We start from the raw sequence: 13,166 nt of genomic DNA, 5'->3' as shown, positions 1-13,166 counted from the left end.
CCCAACCCGTTCACTGATCCATGCTGAAGTGCCAAATGCCATACTCACTCTGCATCCACAATCACCCTTGAGATGTGCCCCAGCTGGGCATGTATTCCCTGTTCCTCTCGCCCAGTCCAAATCCTGCCCCCTTGGAGAATCCACTCAAGAACTACTTCTTTTCCATACTTCCCTCAAGCGGTCCAGTCCCTTCTTCCTCTGACCCCAGCTGGTATTTGTACTAGCATCCCTTCTGGTATGAATTCAGATGCTCTGGCTACAGACTTGTCTTATCCTGCGTATGTTTAATGTCCCTACACCACAACAAAAATTTCTGCACCTTTAGAATGAGAGCAACATCTCATTCCTTTGTAACCTTCACACACTTACCTTGGTATTGACTTTTAGTAATTAATTCACACACAAGTTGAGTTGAAGACCAGAATTCCATTCTTACCTTCAACCTCACGCCTTCTGCATGGGTGTCTTTTTGCCTTTCAGATCCTGCTAAGTCCACCAGATTGAGTAGAGAGGTCCGTATATTCACAGTCTCATTGCTTTTCTCCATTGACTCAATTGTAATTGTAAACACTGCATGAGACCGAGAAGATTCTCTATTCATTGATGTTGATGCCACACGTCTGTTTCTCCACCCTCCAGACAGCACCTAGGCAACAGGGAAATATACTGTCACAACTTCCAAGTGACACAACAGCCACTATCCTCAGTATGAAATTTTGTAAAGGACAACGAGAAGAAATATTGGTCCATCGAGGAACGCACTCAAGTTACTCTCCCCTTTCTGGTTCCCTCTCCATGTTACGGAAAGAGAACAAACAGGAAATCAGCAGGCTGAGGATCCAGAACTAGTTTTGCTGTTCTCGATTTGTATTAACTTAATGCAAATCATAAAATCTCTCTCAATCCTTTTGCCTAGATAATGAGAAAGTTAGACAAAATAAATCTCAAAATTACCTTCAAGACCAACGTTTTGTCAGCTCTTTTGGTCTATAAAGACCTCCCTGATCCCTAAAGGCAAAGAGGAGGCATGAAAGTCCAAACTGCAGGCTTTGGAATCAGATGAACATGAAGTCAAGCCCCGGTTCCACTATTTACTAGGTGTAAGGTCTGGGCCAGCTGAACCTCTTCAAGGCTCAGTCCTGTATTTGTAAAATGGGAACATGGGCACCTACCCGACAAGGCAGAACATCACCAACGGAAATGAATGTGCTCACTAATCACCTTGGGATCTTGATAAAATTCACATTCTGATCAGTAGGTGTGAAGGCAAGGCCTGACATTCTGCATTTGTAACAAGCAACCCAGGCAACGCTAACAGTCTGAGAGCTACGTTTTTGAGTAGCATGGAAATAATATGTATAGGATAAAATGGGCGAATTAGCGTCTTACATCAAAATGTAGATTAAAAAATTTAAACGAAATAACAGACACAAAAGAAGTTAGCACAGTGCTTGGCACATACACTCAATAAATGGAGCTATTAGAATCCTATTAACCAGGCAAAGCATAAAATTGAAGCTATTGGTTTCTTTTACATTTTTTGGATAGTACTTTATGCTTATTTTTCATAACACTAAGTACAGTATATTAAATATTAGGTAAGCCATAATACATTCTTCATACAGCTGGAAAGAAAGACACAGACCCTAAAACATGGGACAAATTCTAAAATACTATTGTCTTAAACAAGCAAGGTACAAAGGCAGCACAATATACTATCATTTGTGCAACATACGGAGAAAAAGCAAACACAACTGTGTTTCTTTAAATCCTCATATAACGGGCAACTGGCTGGTTTAGTCAGAATAGCGTGCAAGTTTTGATCTTCGGGTCATGAGTTCAAGCCACACATTGGGTGTGAAGATTATATTTAAAAAAAATTTTTTTAGTAAATAAATCCTTATATAAAAACCAAATACAAACAAAAATCAAAAACAAAACCAAAAACTACTTGGTGAATGTTCATGGACTGGAAGACTTAATAGCGTCAAGAGGTTACTTCTCCCAAATGTAATCAACAGATCCAACACAAACCCACTCAAAATCCTAGCAGCGTTTTGTACACAAACTGACAAGTCAATTCAATAGGTATGAAATTGCAAAGGACCAAGAATAACCAAAATAATTGTTTAAAAAAAAAAAAAAAAAGCTGGAAGATTTACTCTACTTGATTTCAAGACTTAACTATTCAGCAATAAGAAGCCACCAGAATCAAGAAAGTTTTATACTGGCAAGAAGAGATACCTAAATCAATTAAACAATACAGGTATAAATCCATACACATATAAATCACTGATTTTCATCAAAGGTGCAAAGGCAATTCAACGGGAAAAAAAATTGTTTTCAACAAAGAGTGCTACATAATGGATCAAAAATAAAAAGGCAACTCATAGAATGTACAATACTAAGGGTGAACTCTAATGTAAATCATAGGCTTTGGGTGATGATGATCATGTCGATATAGGTTTATCAAATGTAAAAAATGTACCACTCTGGTGAGGAATGTTTATAATAGGGGAGGTTACTATGCATTTGTGGGGACAGAAGGGTATATGGGAAATCACTCTACCTTCCCCTTACTTTTGCTGTGAACCTAAAATGCTCTTCAAAACTGCAGTCTTGGGGGCACCTGGGTAGCTCAGTCAGTTAAGCATCTGATTCTTGGTTTTGGCTCAGGTCAGGATCTCGTGGTTCATGGGTTGGTTCGAGCCCCACATCGGGCTAGATGCTAACAGTGCAGAGCCTGCTTGGGATTCTCTCTCTCTCTCTCTCTCTCTCTCTCTCTCTCTCTCTCTCTCTCTCTCTGCCTCTCCCCCGCTTGTGGGCATGTTCTCAAAAGTAAATGGATAAACGGGGCCACCTGGCTGGCTCAGTCGGTTAAGCATCCGACTTCGGCTCAGGTCAATGATCTCATGGTTAGTGAGTTCGAGCCCCATGTCAGGCTCTGTGCTGACCGCTCAGAACTCAGAGCCTGCTTCAGATTCTGTGTCTCCCTCCCTATCTGCCCCTCCCGCGTGCTTGCTTGCTCTTTCTCTCTCTCAAAAATAAATAAAAACATTTGAAAAATAAAAATATATAAACAGATAAACTTAAAATAATCAAGAAAAATAAGAATGATTTTTTTTTAAAGGAAAATACAGTTATGTGGTTTACAAGAAACACCTAAAACATTAACACAGAGAGACTGATGGCAAAACATATACCAGGCAAATTCTTTTTTTTTTTTTTTAATTGTTTTTCCACTTTTGAGAGACAGAGACGGAGCATAAGCAGGGGAGAGATAGAGAGAGGGAGACACAGAATCTGAAGCAGGCTCCAGACTCTGAGCTGTCAGCACAGAGCCCGACACGGGCTCAAACCCACGATCCATGAGATCATGACCCGAGCTGAGGTTGGCCACTTAACCAACTGAGCCACCCCGGTGCCCCTATACCAAGGAAATTCTAGTCAAAACAATGAGAGGTACCTGAATATCAGACCAAAGAGATTTTTAAAGCAAAAAGTGTTAATATGAAAATATAGGGATACAGGGTCAAAAAAATATAGATTTAAATAAAAGGAAGTTATACTAACTCTACTGCTTACATATGCATCTAATAAAACAGTCTCTTTATGTATATATATATATATGAGATAAAAACAATCAAGATGAAATCATTACAACCAACACCTTAGCTGGAGATTAATACATCTCCTTCAAGTACTGACAGATTATACAGAAAAAAATCTGAGTAAAAATACAGTATAAATCCTTGTATTCAAGGATATTCTTCTCATGAATACATTTATAAAATTGTCCACTGTATTAATTCATAAGTCGTTTCTCAATAAATCTCAAAGACCAAGCATCACAGAAGACCACCTTCTCTGATCACATTGCAATTAAGAATTAACATGAGAAATAAATTTTAAATTATCATAAATTTGGAATTTCAAATCACATTTCTTTTAAGTTTATTTATTTTGACAGAGAGGGAGAGAAAGCACATTCCAAGCAGGCTCACCCTGTCAGCACAGAGCCCAACGTGGGGCTTGATCCCATGAACTGTGAGATCATGACATGAGCCAAAATCAAGAATCGGATGCTTAAGGAAGAGAGAGAGGTGATTCCTGTCAGAGCTGCTGGGATTGAGAGAGTATTTGGGACCGTGTCTGAGGGGAGAGACATCTTTGTAATGGGAATTCCCAAGCCTTGGAACAAATCCACATAGGTGTTTGGGTAGGAGATGTGTACCCTTGGGATATTGATGAAACCCAGTGTTTGATTATCTCTATCTAATGGCCTGTGTTTTAGCCTTTCTTCACCTCTCACCTGACTGGGTAATCTGAACCTCCCTCTCTCCCCCAATGAACTCTGACCTATAACCTCTGAGCATACCCCACAGGACTAGGCCCTCCTTAACCACCCATCTTGCTTCTAACCTATGTAAATTTCTGTAGTGGCTATCTTATGTAAGATACAATAAAAAAATTATTGTATACAGTTTCTATTAAATGTTATGAAAATGTTAAAAAAAAAAAAAAGAATGGGATGCTTAACTGAGCCACCCAGGTGTACCAAATTTTAATATCTTAATTGTCCTGTGGATCTAAGAATTTTTCCATTATAATTTCATTTTGACCCATGAATCACTGAGAAATGTGATCTGACGGGCACCTGGGTGGCTCAGTCGGTTAAGCATCCAACTCTTGATTTCAGCTCAAGTCGTGATCTCACAGTTCGTGAGAACAAGCCCCATGTTGGCTCCGTGCTGGGCATGGGCCTGCTTGGGATTCTCTCTCTCTCTCTCTCTCTCTCTCTCTCTCTGCCCCATCCCTATCCGTCTCCCCAGATCGCATGCGCATGCGCTTTCTCTCTCAGAAAAAAAAGATATTAAAACTTGTGTGAAATTTAAACAATAAGAAGTAAACTTAGAGCATTAAATACTTATGTCACAAAAGAAAGGCCAGATAAGCTAAGCATCCAGCTTAAGAAGTTGGAACAAAAGCAGGATGAGAAAGAAAAAAACGCAAGCCATATAAGCAAAATCAACTATGCAAAAAGAAAACAAAATAGGGGGCACCTGGGTGGCTCAATCAGTTATGCATCCAACTCTTGGTTTCCGCTCAGGTCATGATCTCATGGTTTGTGAGTTCGAGCCCCGCATCAGGCTCTGGGCTGGGAGCGTGGAGACTGCTTGGGATTCTCTCTTTCCCTCTCTGCCCCTCCCCTGCTTGTGCTCTCTCTCTTTCTCTCTCTCAAAATAAATAAATAAACATTTAAAAAAACTTTTTTTTTTTTAATTTTTTTAATGTTTATTTTTATTATTTTTGAGACAGAGAGAGACAGAGCATGAATGGGGGAGGGGCAGAGAGAGAGGGAGACACAGAATCGGAGGCAGGCTCCAGGCTCTGAGCCATCAGCCCAGAGCCCGATGCGGGGCTCGAACTCACAAACCGTGAGATCGTGACCTGAGCCGAAGTCGGACGCTTAACCGACTGAGCCACCCAGGCGCCCCTAAAAAAACTTTTAAAAAAAGAAAACAAAATTGTAGTTACAGCAAAGATTTTAAAGATGAGAATACTGGAAAAAACTTTTTGTCAATATATTTAAAAACTGAGAGGAGACTGAAATTTTCTAGGAATAAAAAGCGTCCCTGAACTTCTGACCCAAGAAGAGGTAAAACTGCAAAGCTCTATTACAGAATTTTCATTGGTAGCTAAAAATCTTCTCTCAGAACATAAGGCCCAGATGATTTGGGGAAACAAATGATTTTTATGAACAAGTCTTTCCAATCATACAAACTTCCAAAAAAAGACAAAGGTGATAATAAAACGAAAAAAAGTTAGGAAAATGGAAAATCACAGGCTGATCTCAATCTTTAACACTGAGGGAAAATCCTACACAAAATACTAACAAATGTAATCCAATATTCTATCATGTTAACATGTTAAATGGTAGCAAATGTTAACAAGATCATCTCAATAGAAGCAGGAAAAGCACCTAACAAATTTAACACACACTCTTCATTTCTGTAAGGCAGCAAGGTGGATTATAAAAGCGTTCTATAAAAATTAACTGCATTTCTATACACATGAAGCAAAATGCAATTTTTTTTTAAAAGTAGGCTTTACTCCCAGCATGGAGTCCAATGCAAGGCTTGAACTCACGATCCTGAGATCAAGATCTGAACTGAGATCAAGACTCGAATGCTTAACTGACTGAGCCACCCAGGTGCCTTATAAAATGCAATTTAAAAAACAGATTACCTTCTATAAGAGCAACAAAAAATATAAGGTATATTGGAAAAAAGTTAATAATTGGCTTACATAATTATTTTTTAGGTGAAAAGTATTATATTGCAAGACATTAAAGACCTAAATAAATGAAGAGATATATCATGTTCATGTATGGACTCAATATTGTAAAGATGTCAATCCCTCCAAACTGGTCTATAACTGCAATGTAATTACAATCAAAATTTTGGGGGGTATATATATATGTACACACACAAACACACACACACACACACTGGGTCACATGTAAAACCTATTTCTTACTATGAGAGTCACAGTGTAAAATGTTTGAATCATGGGGCAGCTGGGTGGCTTCAGTCGGTTAAATGTCCGACTCTTGATTTTGGCTCATGATCTCAGGGTCGTGAGATTGAGCCCCGTGTCAGGCTCTGCACTGGGTGTAGAGCCTGCTTAAGATTCTCTATCTGCCCCTCCCTCTGCCTCTTTCCCGCTGTACATGCTCTCCCTCTCTCAAAAAGTAATGAATAAACCAACAGAATCTTAAAAAAAAAAAAAAAAAAAAAAAGTTTAAATCAGGAGGCTTGCTGAAGATGGAAGATTTTTTTTTTAATTTTTCTTTTTTAACGTTTTATTTATTTTTGAGACAGGGAGAGACAGAGCATGAACAGGGGAGGGTCAAAGAGAGGGAGACACAGAATCTGAAACAGGCTCCAGACTCTGAGCTGTCAGCACAGAGCCCGACGCGGGGCTCGAGCTCACGGACCGCGAGATCATGACCTGAGCCGAAGTCGGGCGCCCAATCGACTGAGCCACCCAGGTGCCCCATGATGGAAGATTATTGAACTATAACTTTTTTAATTTTGTTTAACGTTTATTCATTTTTGAGAGACAGAGAAAGACAGTGTGAGCAGGCAAGGGGCAGAGAGAGAAGGAGACACAGAACCCGAAGCAGGCTCCAGGCTCCCAGCTGTCAGCACAGAGCCCAACGTGGGGCTCAAACCCAAGAACCACAAGATCATGACCTGAACTGAAGCCAGACACTTAACCAACTGAGCCATTCAGGTGCCCCGAACTATGATTTTTATACACACACAGATATTCATACAATGGATTATATACAGCAGTGAAAATAAGTGAAATGCAACGTGGATAAATTTCACAGACATCATTGATTTTAAAAAGCTACAGAAGGCTAAATATGCACAATTTATTAAAAGTCCAAAGTAGGCAAAACCAACCTTTTCAGAAATACATTTATGATTTAAAAGCACAAGGAAACGATCATGACATTCAGCATAGTGCTCATGTTTAGGGAGGAGCCAGGTACATGAGGCAGGAGAGGCATATAGGTTGACAGGATGGTGTTGGTGATATCTGGGTCTTGATGGTCTAAGGTCCTCCAAGTTCATTTTGACATTAAGCTTAGTAACTTATATGCATGTGCCAGTATTTTGTATGTATCAAATATTACACAATAAAAATTTGTTTAAAATCAACTGGCCAGGTCAGACCCCATAAAAATGCGAGTATTTTGCAAATTCCCATCAAGAGGTTTGTTTGTCCTGAGGCGAGTGCTCAAAAGAGGTTGGCTTTTGACACCTAACAAGTAAACAAGGGTAGAAAATAAAGGGAAGAGAACAGCCAGCTGGTTTAAAAAGTAGCAATCCCAGAAGCTCCTCAAAAGCACAGCTTCCAGGAAGAATCACTAAAGAGATACAGACGTTAACAACGCCCCCCGGTGGCCTACAGGGCGCCTGACCGGAATGAACGGCACCTAAATAATGCAAAACCAAGAGGCTCAAAGTTCTATTTTAGCTACGGGGGAGAGCTATATAAAACAGTCATATTCTTTTTTCTCCTCATGAACCTTCTGTGTCATGCCTTTACAAAATTATTTTTAGTAGCTCAATTCTTGCTTTTTTTTGAGATCAAGGTGCTTTCACAACACGTTACATTGCCTAAGGATCAAGCTGCTGAAGGGAGCGTACCTGATAGGCTTCAGCCGCTGAGGTCACCACCTGTTCCACTGCACCAACAACGAAGACTCCCTTCTTGATATGCTCCCTTAAGTACAGTCCGGCTGATGCAGAGTCCAGTAGGTCATAGATCTGCTCGTTGTAGATCTCAATAAAGGAACACTTGCAAAGGAAACTCTTTCCAGCTCCAGCCTGGAAAGAGAAGCCTCGCTGAGATACGTTCTTGGCATGAGTCATCCCTCTCATGAGTGCTACCCTTTCACTTCCTTCACAAGGTGTGCATTTCCTACCATGTTGTCCTTTACACGATACAAGATCCCTAAAAGCCAAGTAAAAGTCCAGATAACTAGTTTTGACACATCATTACATCTTAAGGCAGCATCAAACTGTGATCCCAGGAGGCCTAGGTCTCCAGAGGTGACTCACAAGCAAGACAGAGAGATGGGACTCAGGCGGTTCAGATGGGCAATTCCACCTTCTTAAACTGAGGTGAAACTGACAAACACCATCATGTTAGTTTCAGGTGTATAACATAATGATTCAATATTTATATATATTGAGAAATAATCACCACAGTAAGTCTGGTTAACATCCATCACCATACACAGTTACATATTTTTTTCCTTGCGATGAGAAGAACAATTCCGTTTTTATCTGTCACACACTGGACTTGCTCATCAAGTGTTACCTGAAGCAAGTGTTATGTTCTTTAAAGACTGAAAATAATTTGTCTCAAAAGCCTCTCTATAGGATTTTTAACCACAGAAACCTACATCACTGGCACCCAAGGTGCATGCCTAACTGCAATTGTTAGGAATAGTTTCTGCACAGGGTAGTAATAATAAGTCAGTGTTATGTGTCAGTCTCCTGAGTACACACAGACTGGAACATGCAACACTAATGGCTCTTAAGCCTGGAATCTACCAAGCTAAAGAGGCACAATCATGAGAAAGGCCCAACTTGGGAGTCAATGGAACAGAGAAGCCCCCATCACCAGGGTGATGGGGTCACACTGCATATGAAACCATCAAATTATCCTCAGGTGGTAGAAGGTTCTGCACAGGAGGCAAGGATGGTTCCAGCACTCCTGGGCATCCTGAGGAACTAGGGACACCTGCAGTCAAGTGTGAGCCTATGAGCAATAGGTGATGGGGCTTAATGAATCTGTTTTCCTTAGTTAAAATTCTCTTTATACTTTCTCTCTTGCAAAATCTGAGAGCCTAAGAAGCACACATTCTTTTATCTTTTAATCTGAGTTTATGGATGATAAAAATTTTAGAAACAAAAAATGTTTAGAAAATTAATAACTCAGAATCCTTCATTTTTTCTTAAGAACTGAGAGGTTGTTTTTTTTTTTTTTTTTTCATGCCACACCAGGCTATCCACATTGCAGAGTACCACTTAGGACCGACCCTCCATGTGTTATGAGCTAATTACTAGCAGCTAACTGCTCAAAACTAGGTATTTCATAGAACCACTTTATTTTCATAGCAAGTTTTACCTTCTCTTTTTCACGATCAATCAAGGAAAACAAATATTCAAAACTTCGTGGGATTACTCCTCTCAGGTTATGAGAAAAATGATCAGATTCAGATGGTCCTGAAGAAAAATGTATAAAAACATATATATATATTCATTATCTTTATAACAAGAGTCCTTCAAAATGGCAATATTGAAAGGAAATTTATTCAGAAATAAGATGACATTGTACAATCAGTTTCTTATTTGTGCCCCTGAACAAGTTTTAGTCTGAGAGAAAAAACAGACCTTGCCATCAACGGGACTGAAGGAAGGGCCCTCAATAGCCACTAATGCTGGCTACACCTGGAATATTATAAATGGCCCTTGTAAACTGTACCTAAAATAAATAAATAGATAGATAGATAGATCTCAGAACTGCGTAAAGTAAACAAAGAGGACAAAGAATATGAGTAAGCAGATAATTTCATAACATTTTCCTGTTAAATAATATACAAAGATATTCAACATATTCTTTATGGTTACCTTCATCATCTCCTGCCTCATCTATGCCTTAGCTCCTCATCCTGTTTCTACTCACCCCCTCCCAGACTATCCCATTCAGCTGCCTGAGTAACCCTTTTAATTATGTATCATATCATGTAGTTCTTTAAAAAACAAAACAAAACAAAACAAAAAACCTCCAATGACTTCACATCACACTCACAAAATACAAAATCCCAGCTAGGTCCCACATGAGCTGGCCTCAGAGTATAACTCCAACGTCCCTCCCTACAACACCTTGGTGTGGAAAACTCCCCTCTAGCCCATGGGTCTTCTTGATGTTTGAACACTCTTGAGCAAGTTCCCAACTCAGAGCCTACAGCCTGGAAGATTCTTCTCCCAGAGTCTGTGGTTCCTTCTCATTTCACTCCGTAATTCTCTTTCTTACTATAACTCACAATTCAGAAGCCATTAAAAAACAACAACGACCGAAATTCAACCACCAAAAAAAAAATTAAAAACTTTGGCAGAGGGAAAAACCTTAAATCAAAAGACAAATGAAAAAACTAAAGAAAAATCTGTTATGTTGTACACAGAGGGCTAACCTATTTTACAAAAATCCCCACAAATGAGTAGGAAAGAGATAAGCCAATTTTTTAAATGGGAAAAAAGCTTGAAGGGGCATTTTACAGAAAGGATATTCAAATGTCCAATAAACATATGAAAGATGCACAGTTGTCAACAGACATCAGGGAATTGCAAACAAAAACACAATGAGATAATACTACACATACTCCAGAAAGGCTAAAACTTTAAAAACTGACAATACCAAGTATAGACAAGGACGTGGAAGCCCTAGAATTTCCATATCTATCAGGGCCATATAAATACGAAAGCTGATAAACACGTAACTATGATCCAGCAATTCCACTCCTAGAGATGTACCCAACAGAAATGAACTTGAAAAGACACATACAAGATAAAGTGCCATAGCAGCAGTATTCATATGGTCTAAAACCGGAGACAATCCAAATGTCTATCAACAGTAAAATGGAAAATGTGGCATATTCATACAATAACACATTATACAGGAACGGGATACAGCAATGGAACAAACTAGCACTACATGCAACAACATGAGCGACTCTTAGAAACTTAATGCTGAGAGGAAGAAGCCAGACACAAAAGAGTGCATACAGTACTCTCATCTGTAGATGTTTAAAAACAAGCAAAACTAGTGATGATAGAAGTCAGAGTTCTAGATACTTCAGGGGAAGGGGGTAAAGTAGTTACCGATTAGGAATCTTGGTCTGGGTGGTAATTTTACAGATTTATAGGTATATAAAAAGTCATTAAACCCAATTCAAAAACTGTTTATTAAGCACCTACTCTGTGCTAAGCACAGACGGAACACAGCTACAAACATGGACTTTGTTATCATGGAGCTCCCAATTTGACATAAGCCTGGGAAATATCTCTAATTTTATGAGGTCAACATAGTATATAGAAAGTATGACTTCCCCCAAAATGTACTTGGTGCCTAGGTGCTGTCATTGCAGAGTAGATTAAGCCAGCCAATAATAAATTTTAATTCACTTACCCATCATCGTAAATGTTTTCCCTGAGCCAGTCTGTCCACTGTAAAAACAAATGTTTTATATGTTATTTTTACACACAAAACTTAAAAGACTACCCTTCTACTTTAATAAGGTCTACTAATAGATAAATTTTCTCCACAAACATTGGGTGACTGGGTGGCTCAGTTGATTGAGCATCTGACTCTTGATTTCGGCTCAGGTCATGATCTCATGGTTTGCAGGATACAGCTCCGCTTGGGGTTCTGCCCTGACATTGTGAAGACTGCTTGGGATTCTCCCTCTCTGCCCTTCTCCCATGCGTGTGCGCGCGTGCTCTCTCTCTCTCTCTTTCAAAATAAATAAATAAACATAAAAAAAATTTTCCCCACAAAGATCTTATTTTCCTTCTTTTTTAAAATTATATTAGGTAGAGACACTGGGCTGGCTCAGTCAGTAGAGCATGCAACTCTTGATGTCAGGGTAGTTAAGTTTAAGCCCCACATTAGGTGCTGAGCTTACTTTTTAAAAAAATTATATTAGGTAAAAAGTGAATGATTCATTTTTTTTCTCTCCTATTCTACCACCAAGAGCTACACTGTTAATTTCTGGTAATTCTTCAGGATTATACAAACATAGCCATCAGAGTTTTTGTTTAAAAAAAATTTTTTTTTTAAGGGAGCTAGAACGCAGGAGCTGGGGACAGGGGCAGAGGGAGAGAGAAAGAGAATCTTAAGCAGGCTCCATGCTCAGCAAGGTGCCCGACACAGGGCTCAAACCCATGACCCTGGGATCATGAGCTGAGCCAAAGTCAAGAGTCAGACACTTAACAGACTGAGCCACGTAGGCGCCCCTCATTTATTTTTATTTACAAAACTGAAATACTGCTCTGTGATCTGTTTTGTCCTTTAATTTTATCTCAGATATTTTTCTGTGTAGTAAATAGAGATCTACTTCATTATTTTTAATACCTACATTGTATTTCATGAATGTATCATTTATTTAACCAGAACCAACTGGAATTTTGTTTTCAACTTTTTCTGTTCTAACAATTTAGCAATTCCTTTCCTAAATTATGCCTTTAAAGATACTTAAATGTCTTCATTTAAAAACAAAGCAATTTCAAAAACCCTTATGGTACAGGCCTGATTTTTGCGCATAGCATCATGTCTCCTCCGTTACCCCAAGAAACAAGAGTAACAAAAACTAAAACTAAAAACGTTTATGTGAAAGATAGATGTCGATCAGGATGTCAAATGTCTTTAGTTTGGATTCACAGCCCAAATATTAAAGAAAAAATCTGAAGTGACTTTTTGGTTAAATGGCCCCAAAAGATTAAAAAAAAGAAAAAAACAGGGGGATCTGGGTGGCTCAGTCAGTTAAGCATCCAACTTTCACTCATTTCTCTCCAAGTGTT

The 13,166-nt window shown here is 39.1% G+C and overlaps 1 protein-coding gene across 4 annotated transcripts in view; it reads right to left on the bottom strand.

Moving 5' to 3' along the window:
* Positions 1 to 13,166, bottom strand: part of KIF15 (kinesin family member 15) — a 77,347-nt gene that overhangs the window by 48,753 nt on the left and 15,428 nt on the right. For all 4 annotated transcript variants that reach the window (XM_042929043.1, XM_042929045.1, XM_042929042.1 and 1 more), the window contains exons 5-8: positions 11,776 to 11,813; positions 9,715 to 9,812; positions 8,226 to 8,405; positions 437 to 646 (exon numbers count right to left, since the gene is read on the bottom strand). In XM_042929043.1, coding sequence (XP_042784977.1) covers positions 437 to 646; positions 8,226 to 8,405; positions 9,715 to 9,812; positions 11,776 to 11,813 — 526 coding nt within the window. The remainder of the gene's footprint in view (positions 1 to 436; positions 647 to 8,225; positions 8,406 to 9,714; positions 9,813 to 11,775; positions 11,814 to 13,166) is intronic.

This window comes from Panthera leo, chromosome A2 (assembly GCF_018350215.1).
Source record: "Panthera leo isolate Ple1 chromosome A2, P.leo_Ple1_pat1.1, whole genome shotgun sequence".
NCBI classification, from domain to species: Eukaryota; Metazoa; Chordata; class Mammalia; order Carnivora; family Felidae; genus Panthera; species Panthera leo.
The sequence above is the reverse complement of the archived record's forward strand: the minus strand, read 5'-3'. Positions and strand labels throughout refer to the sequence as shown.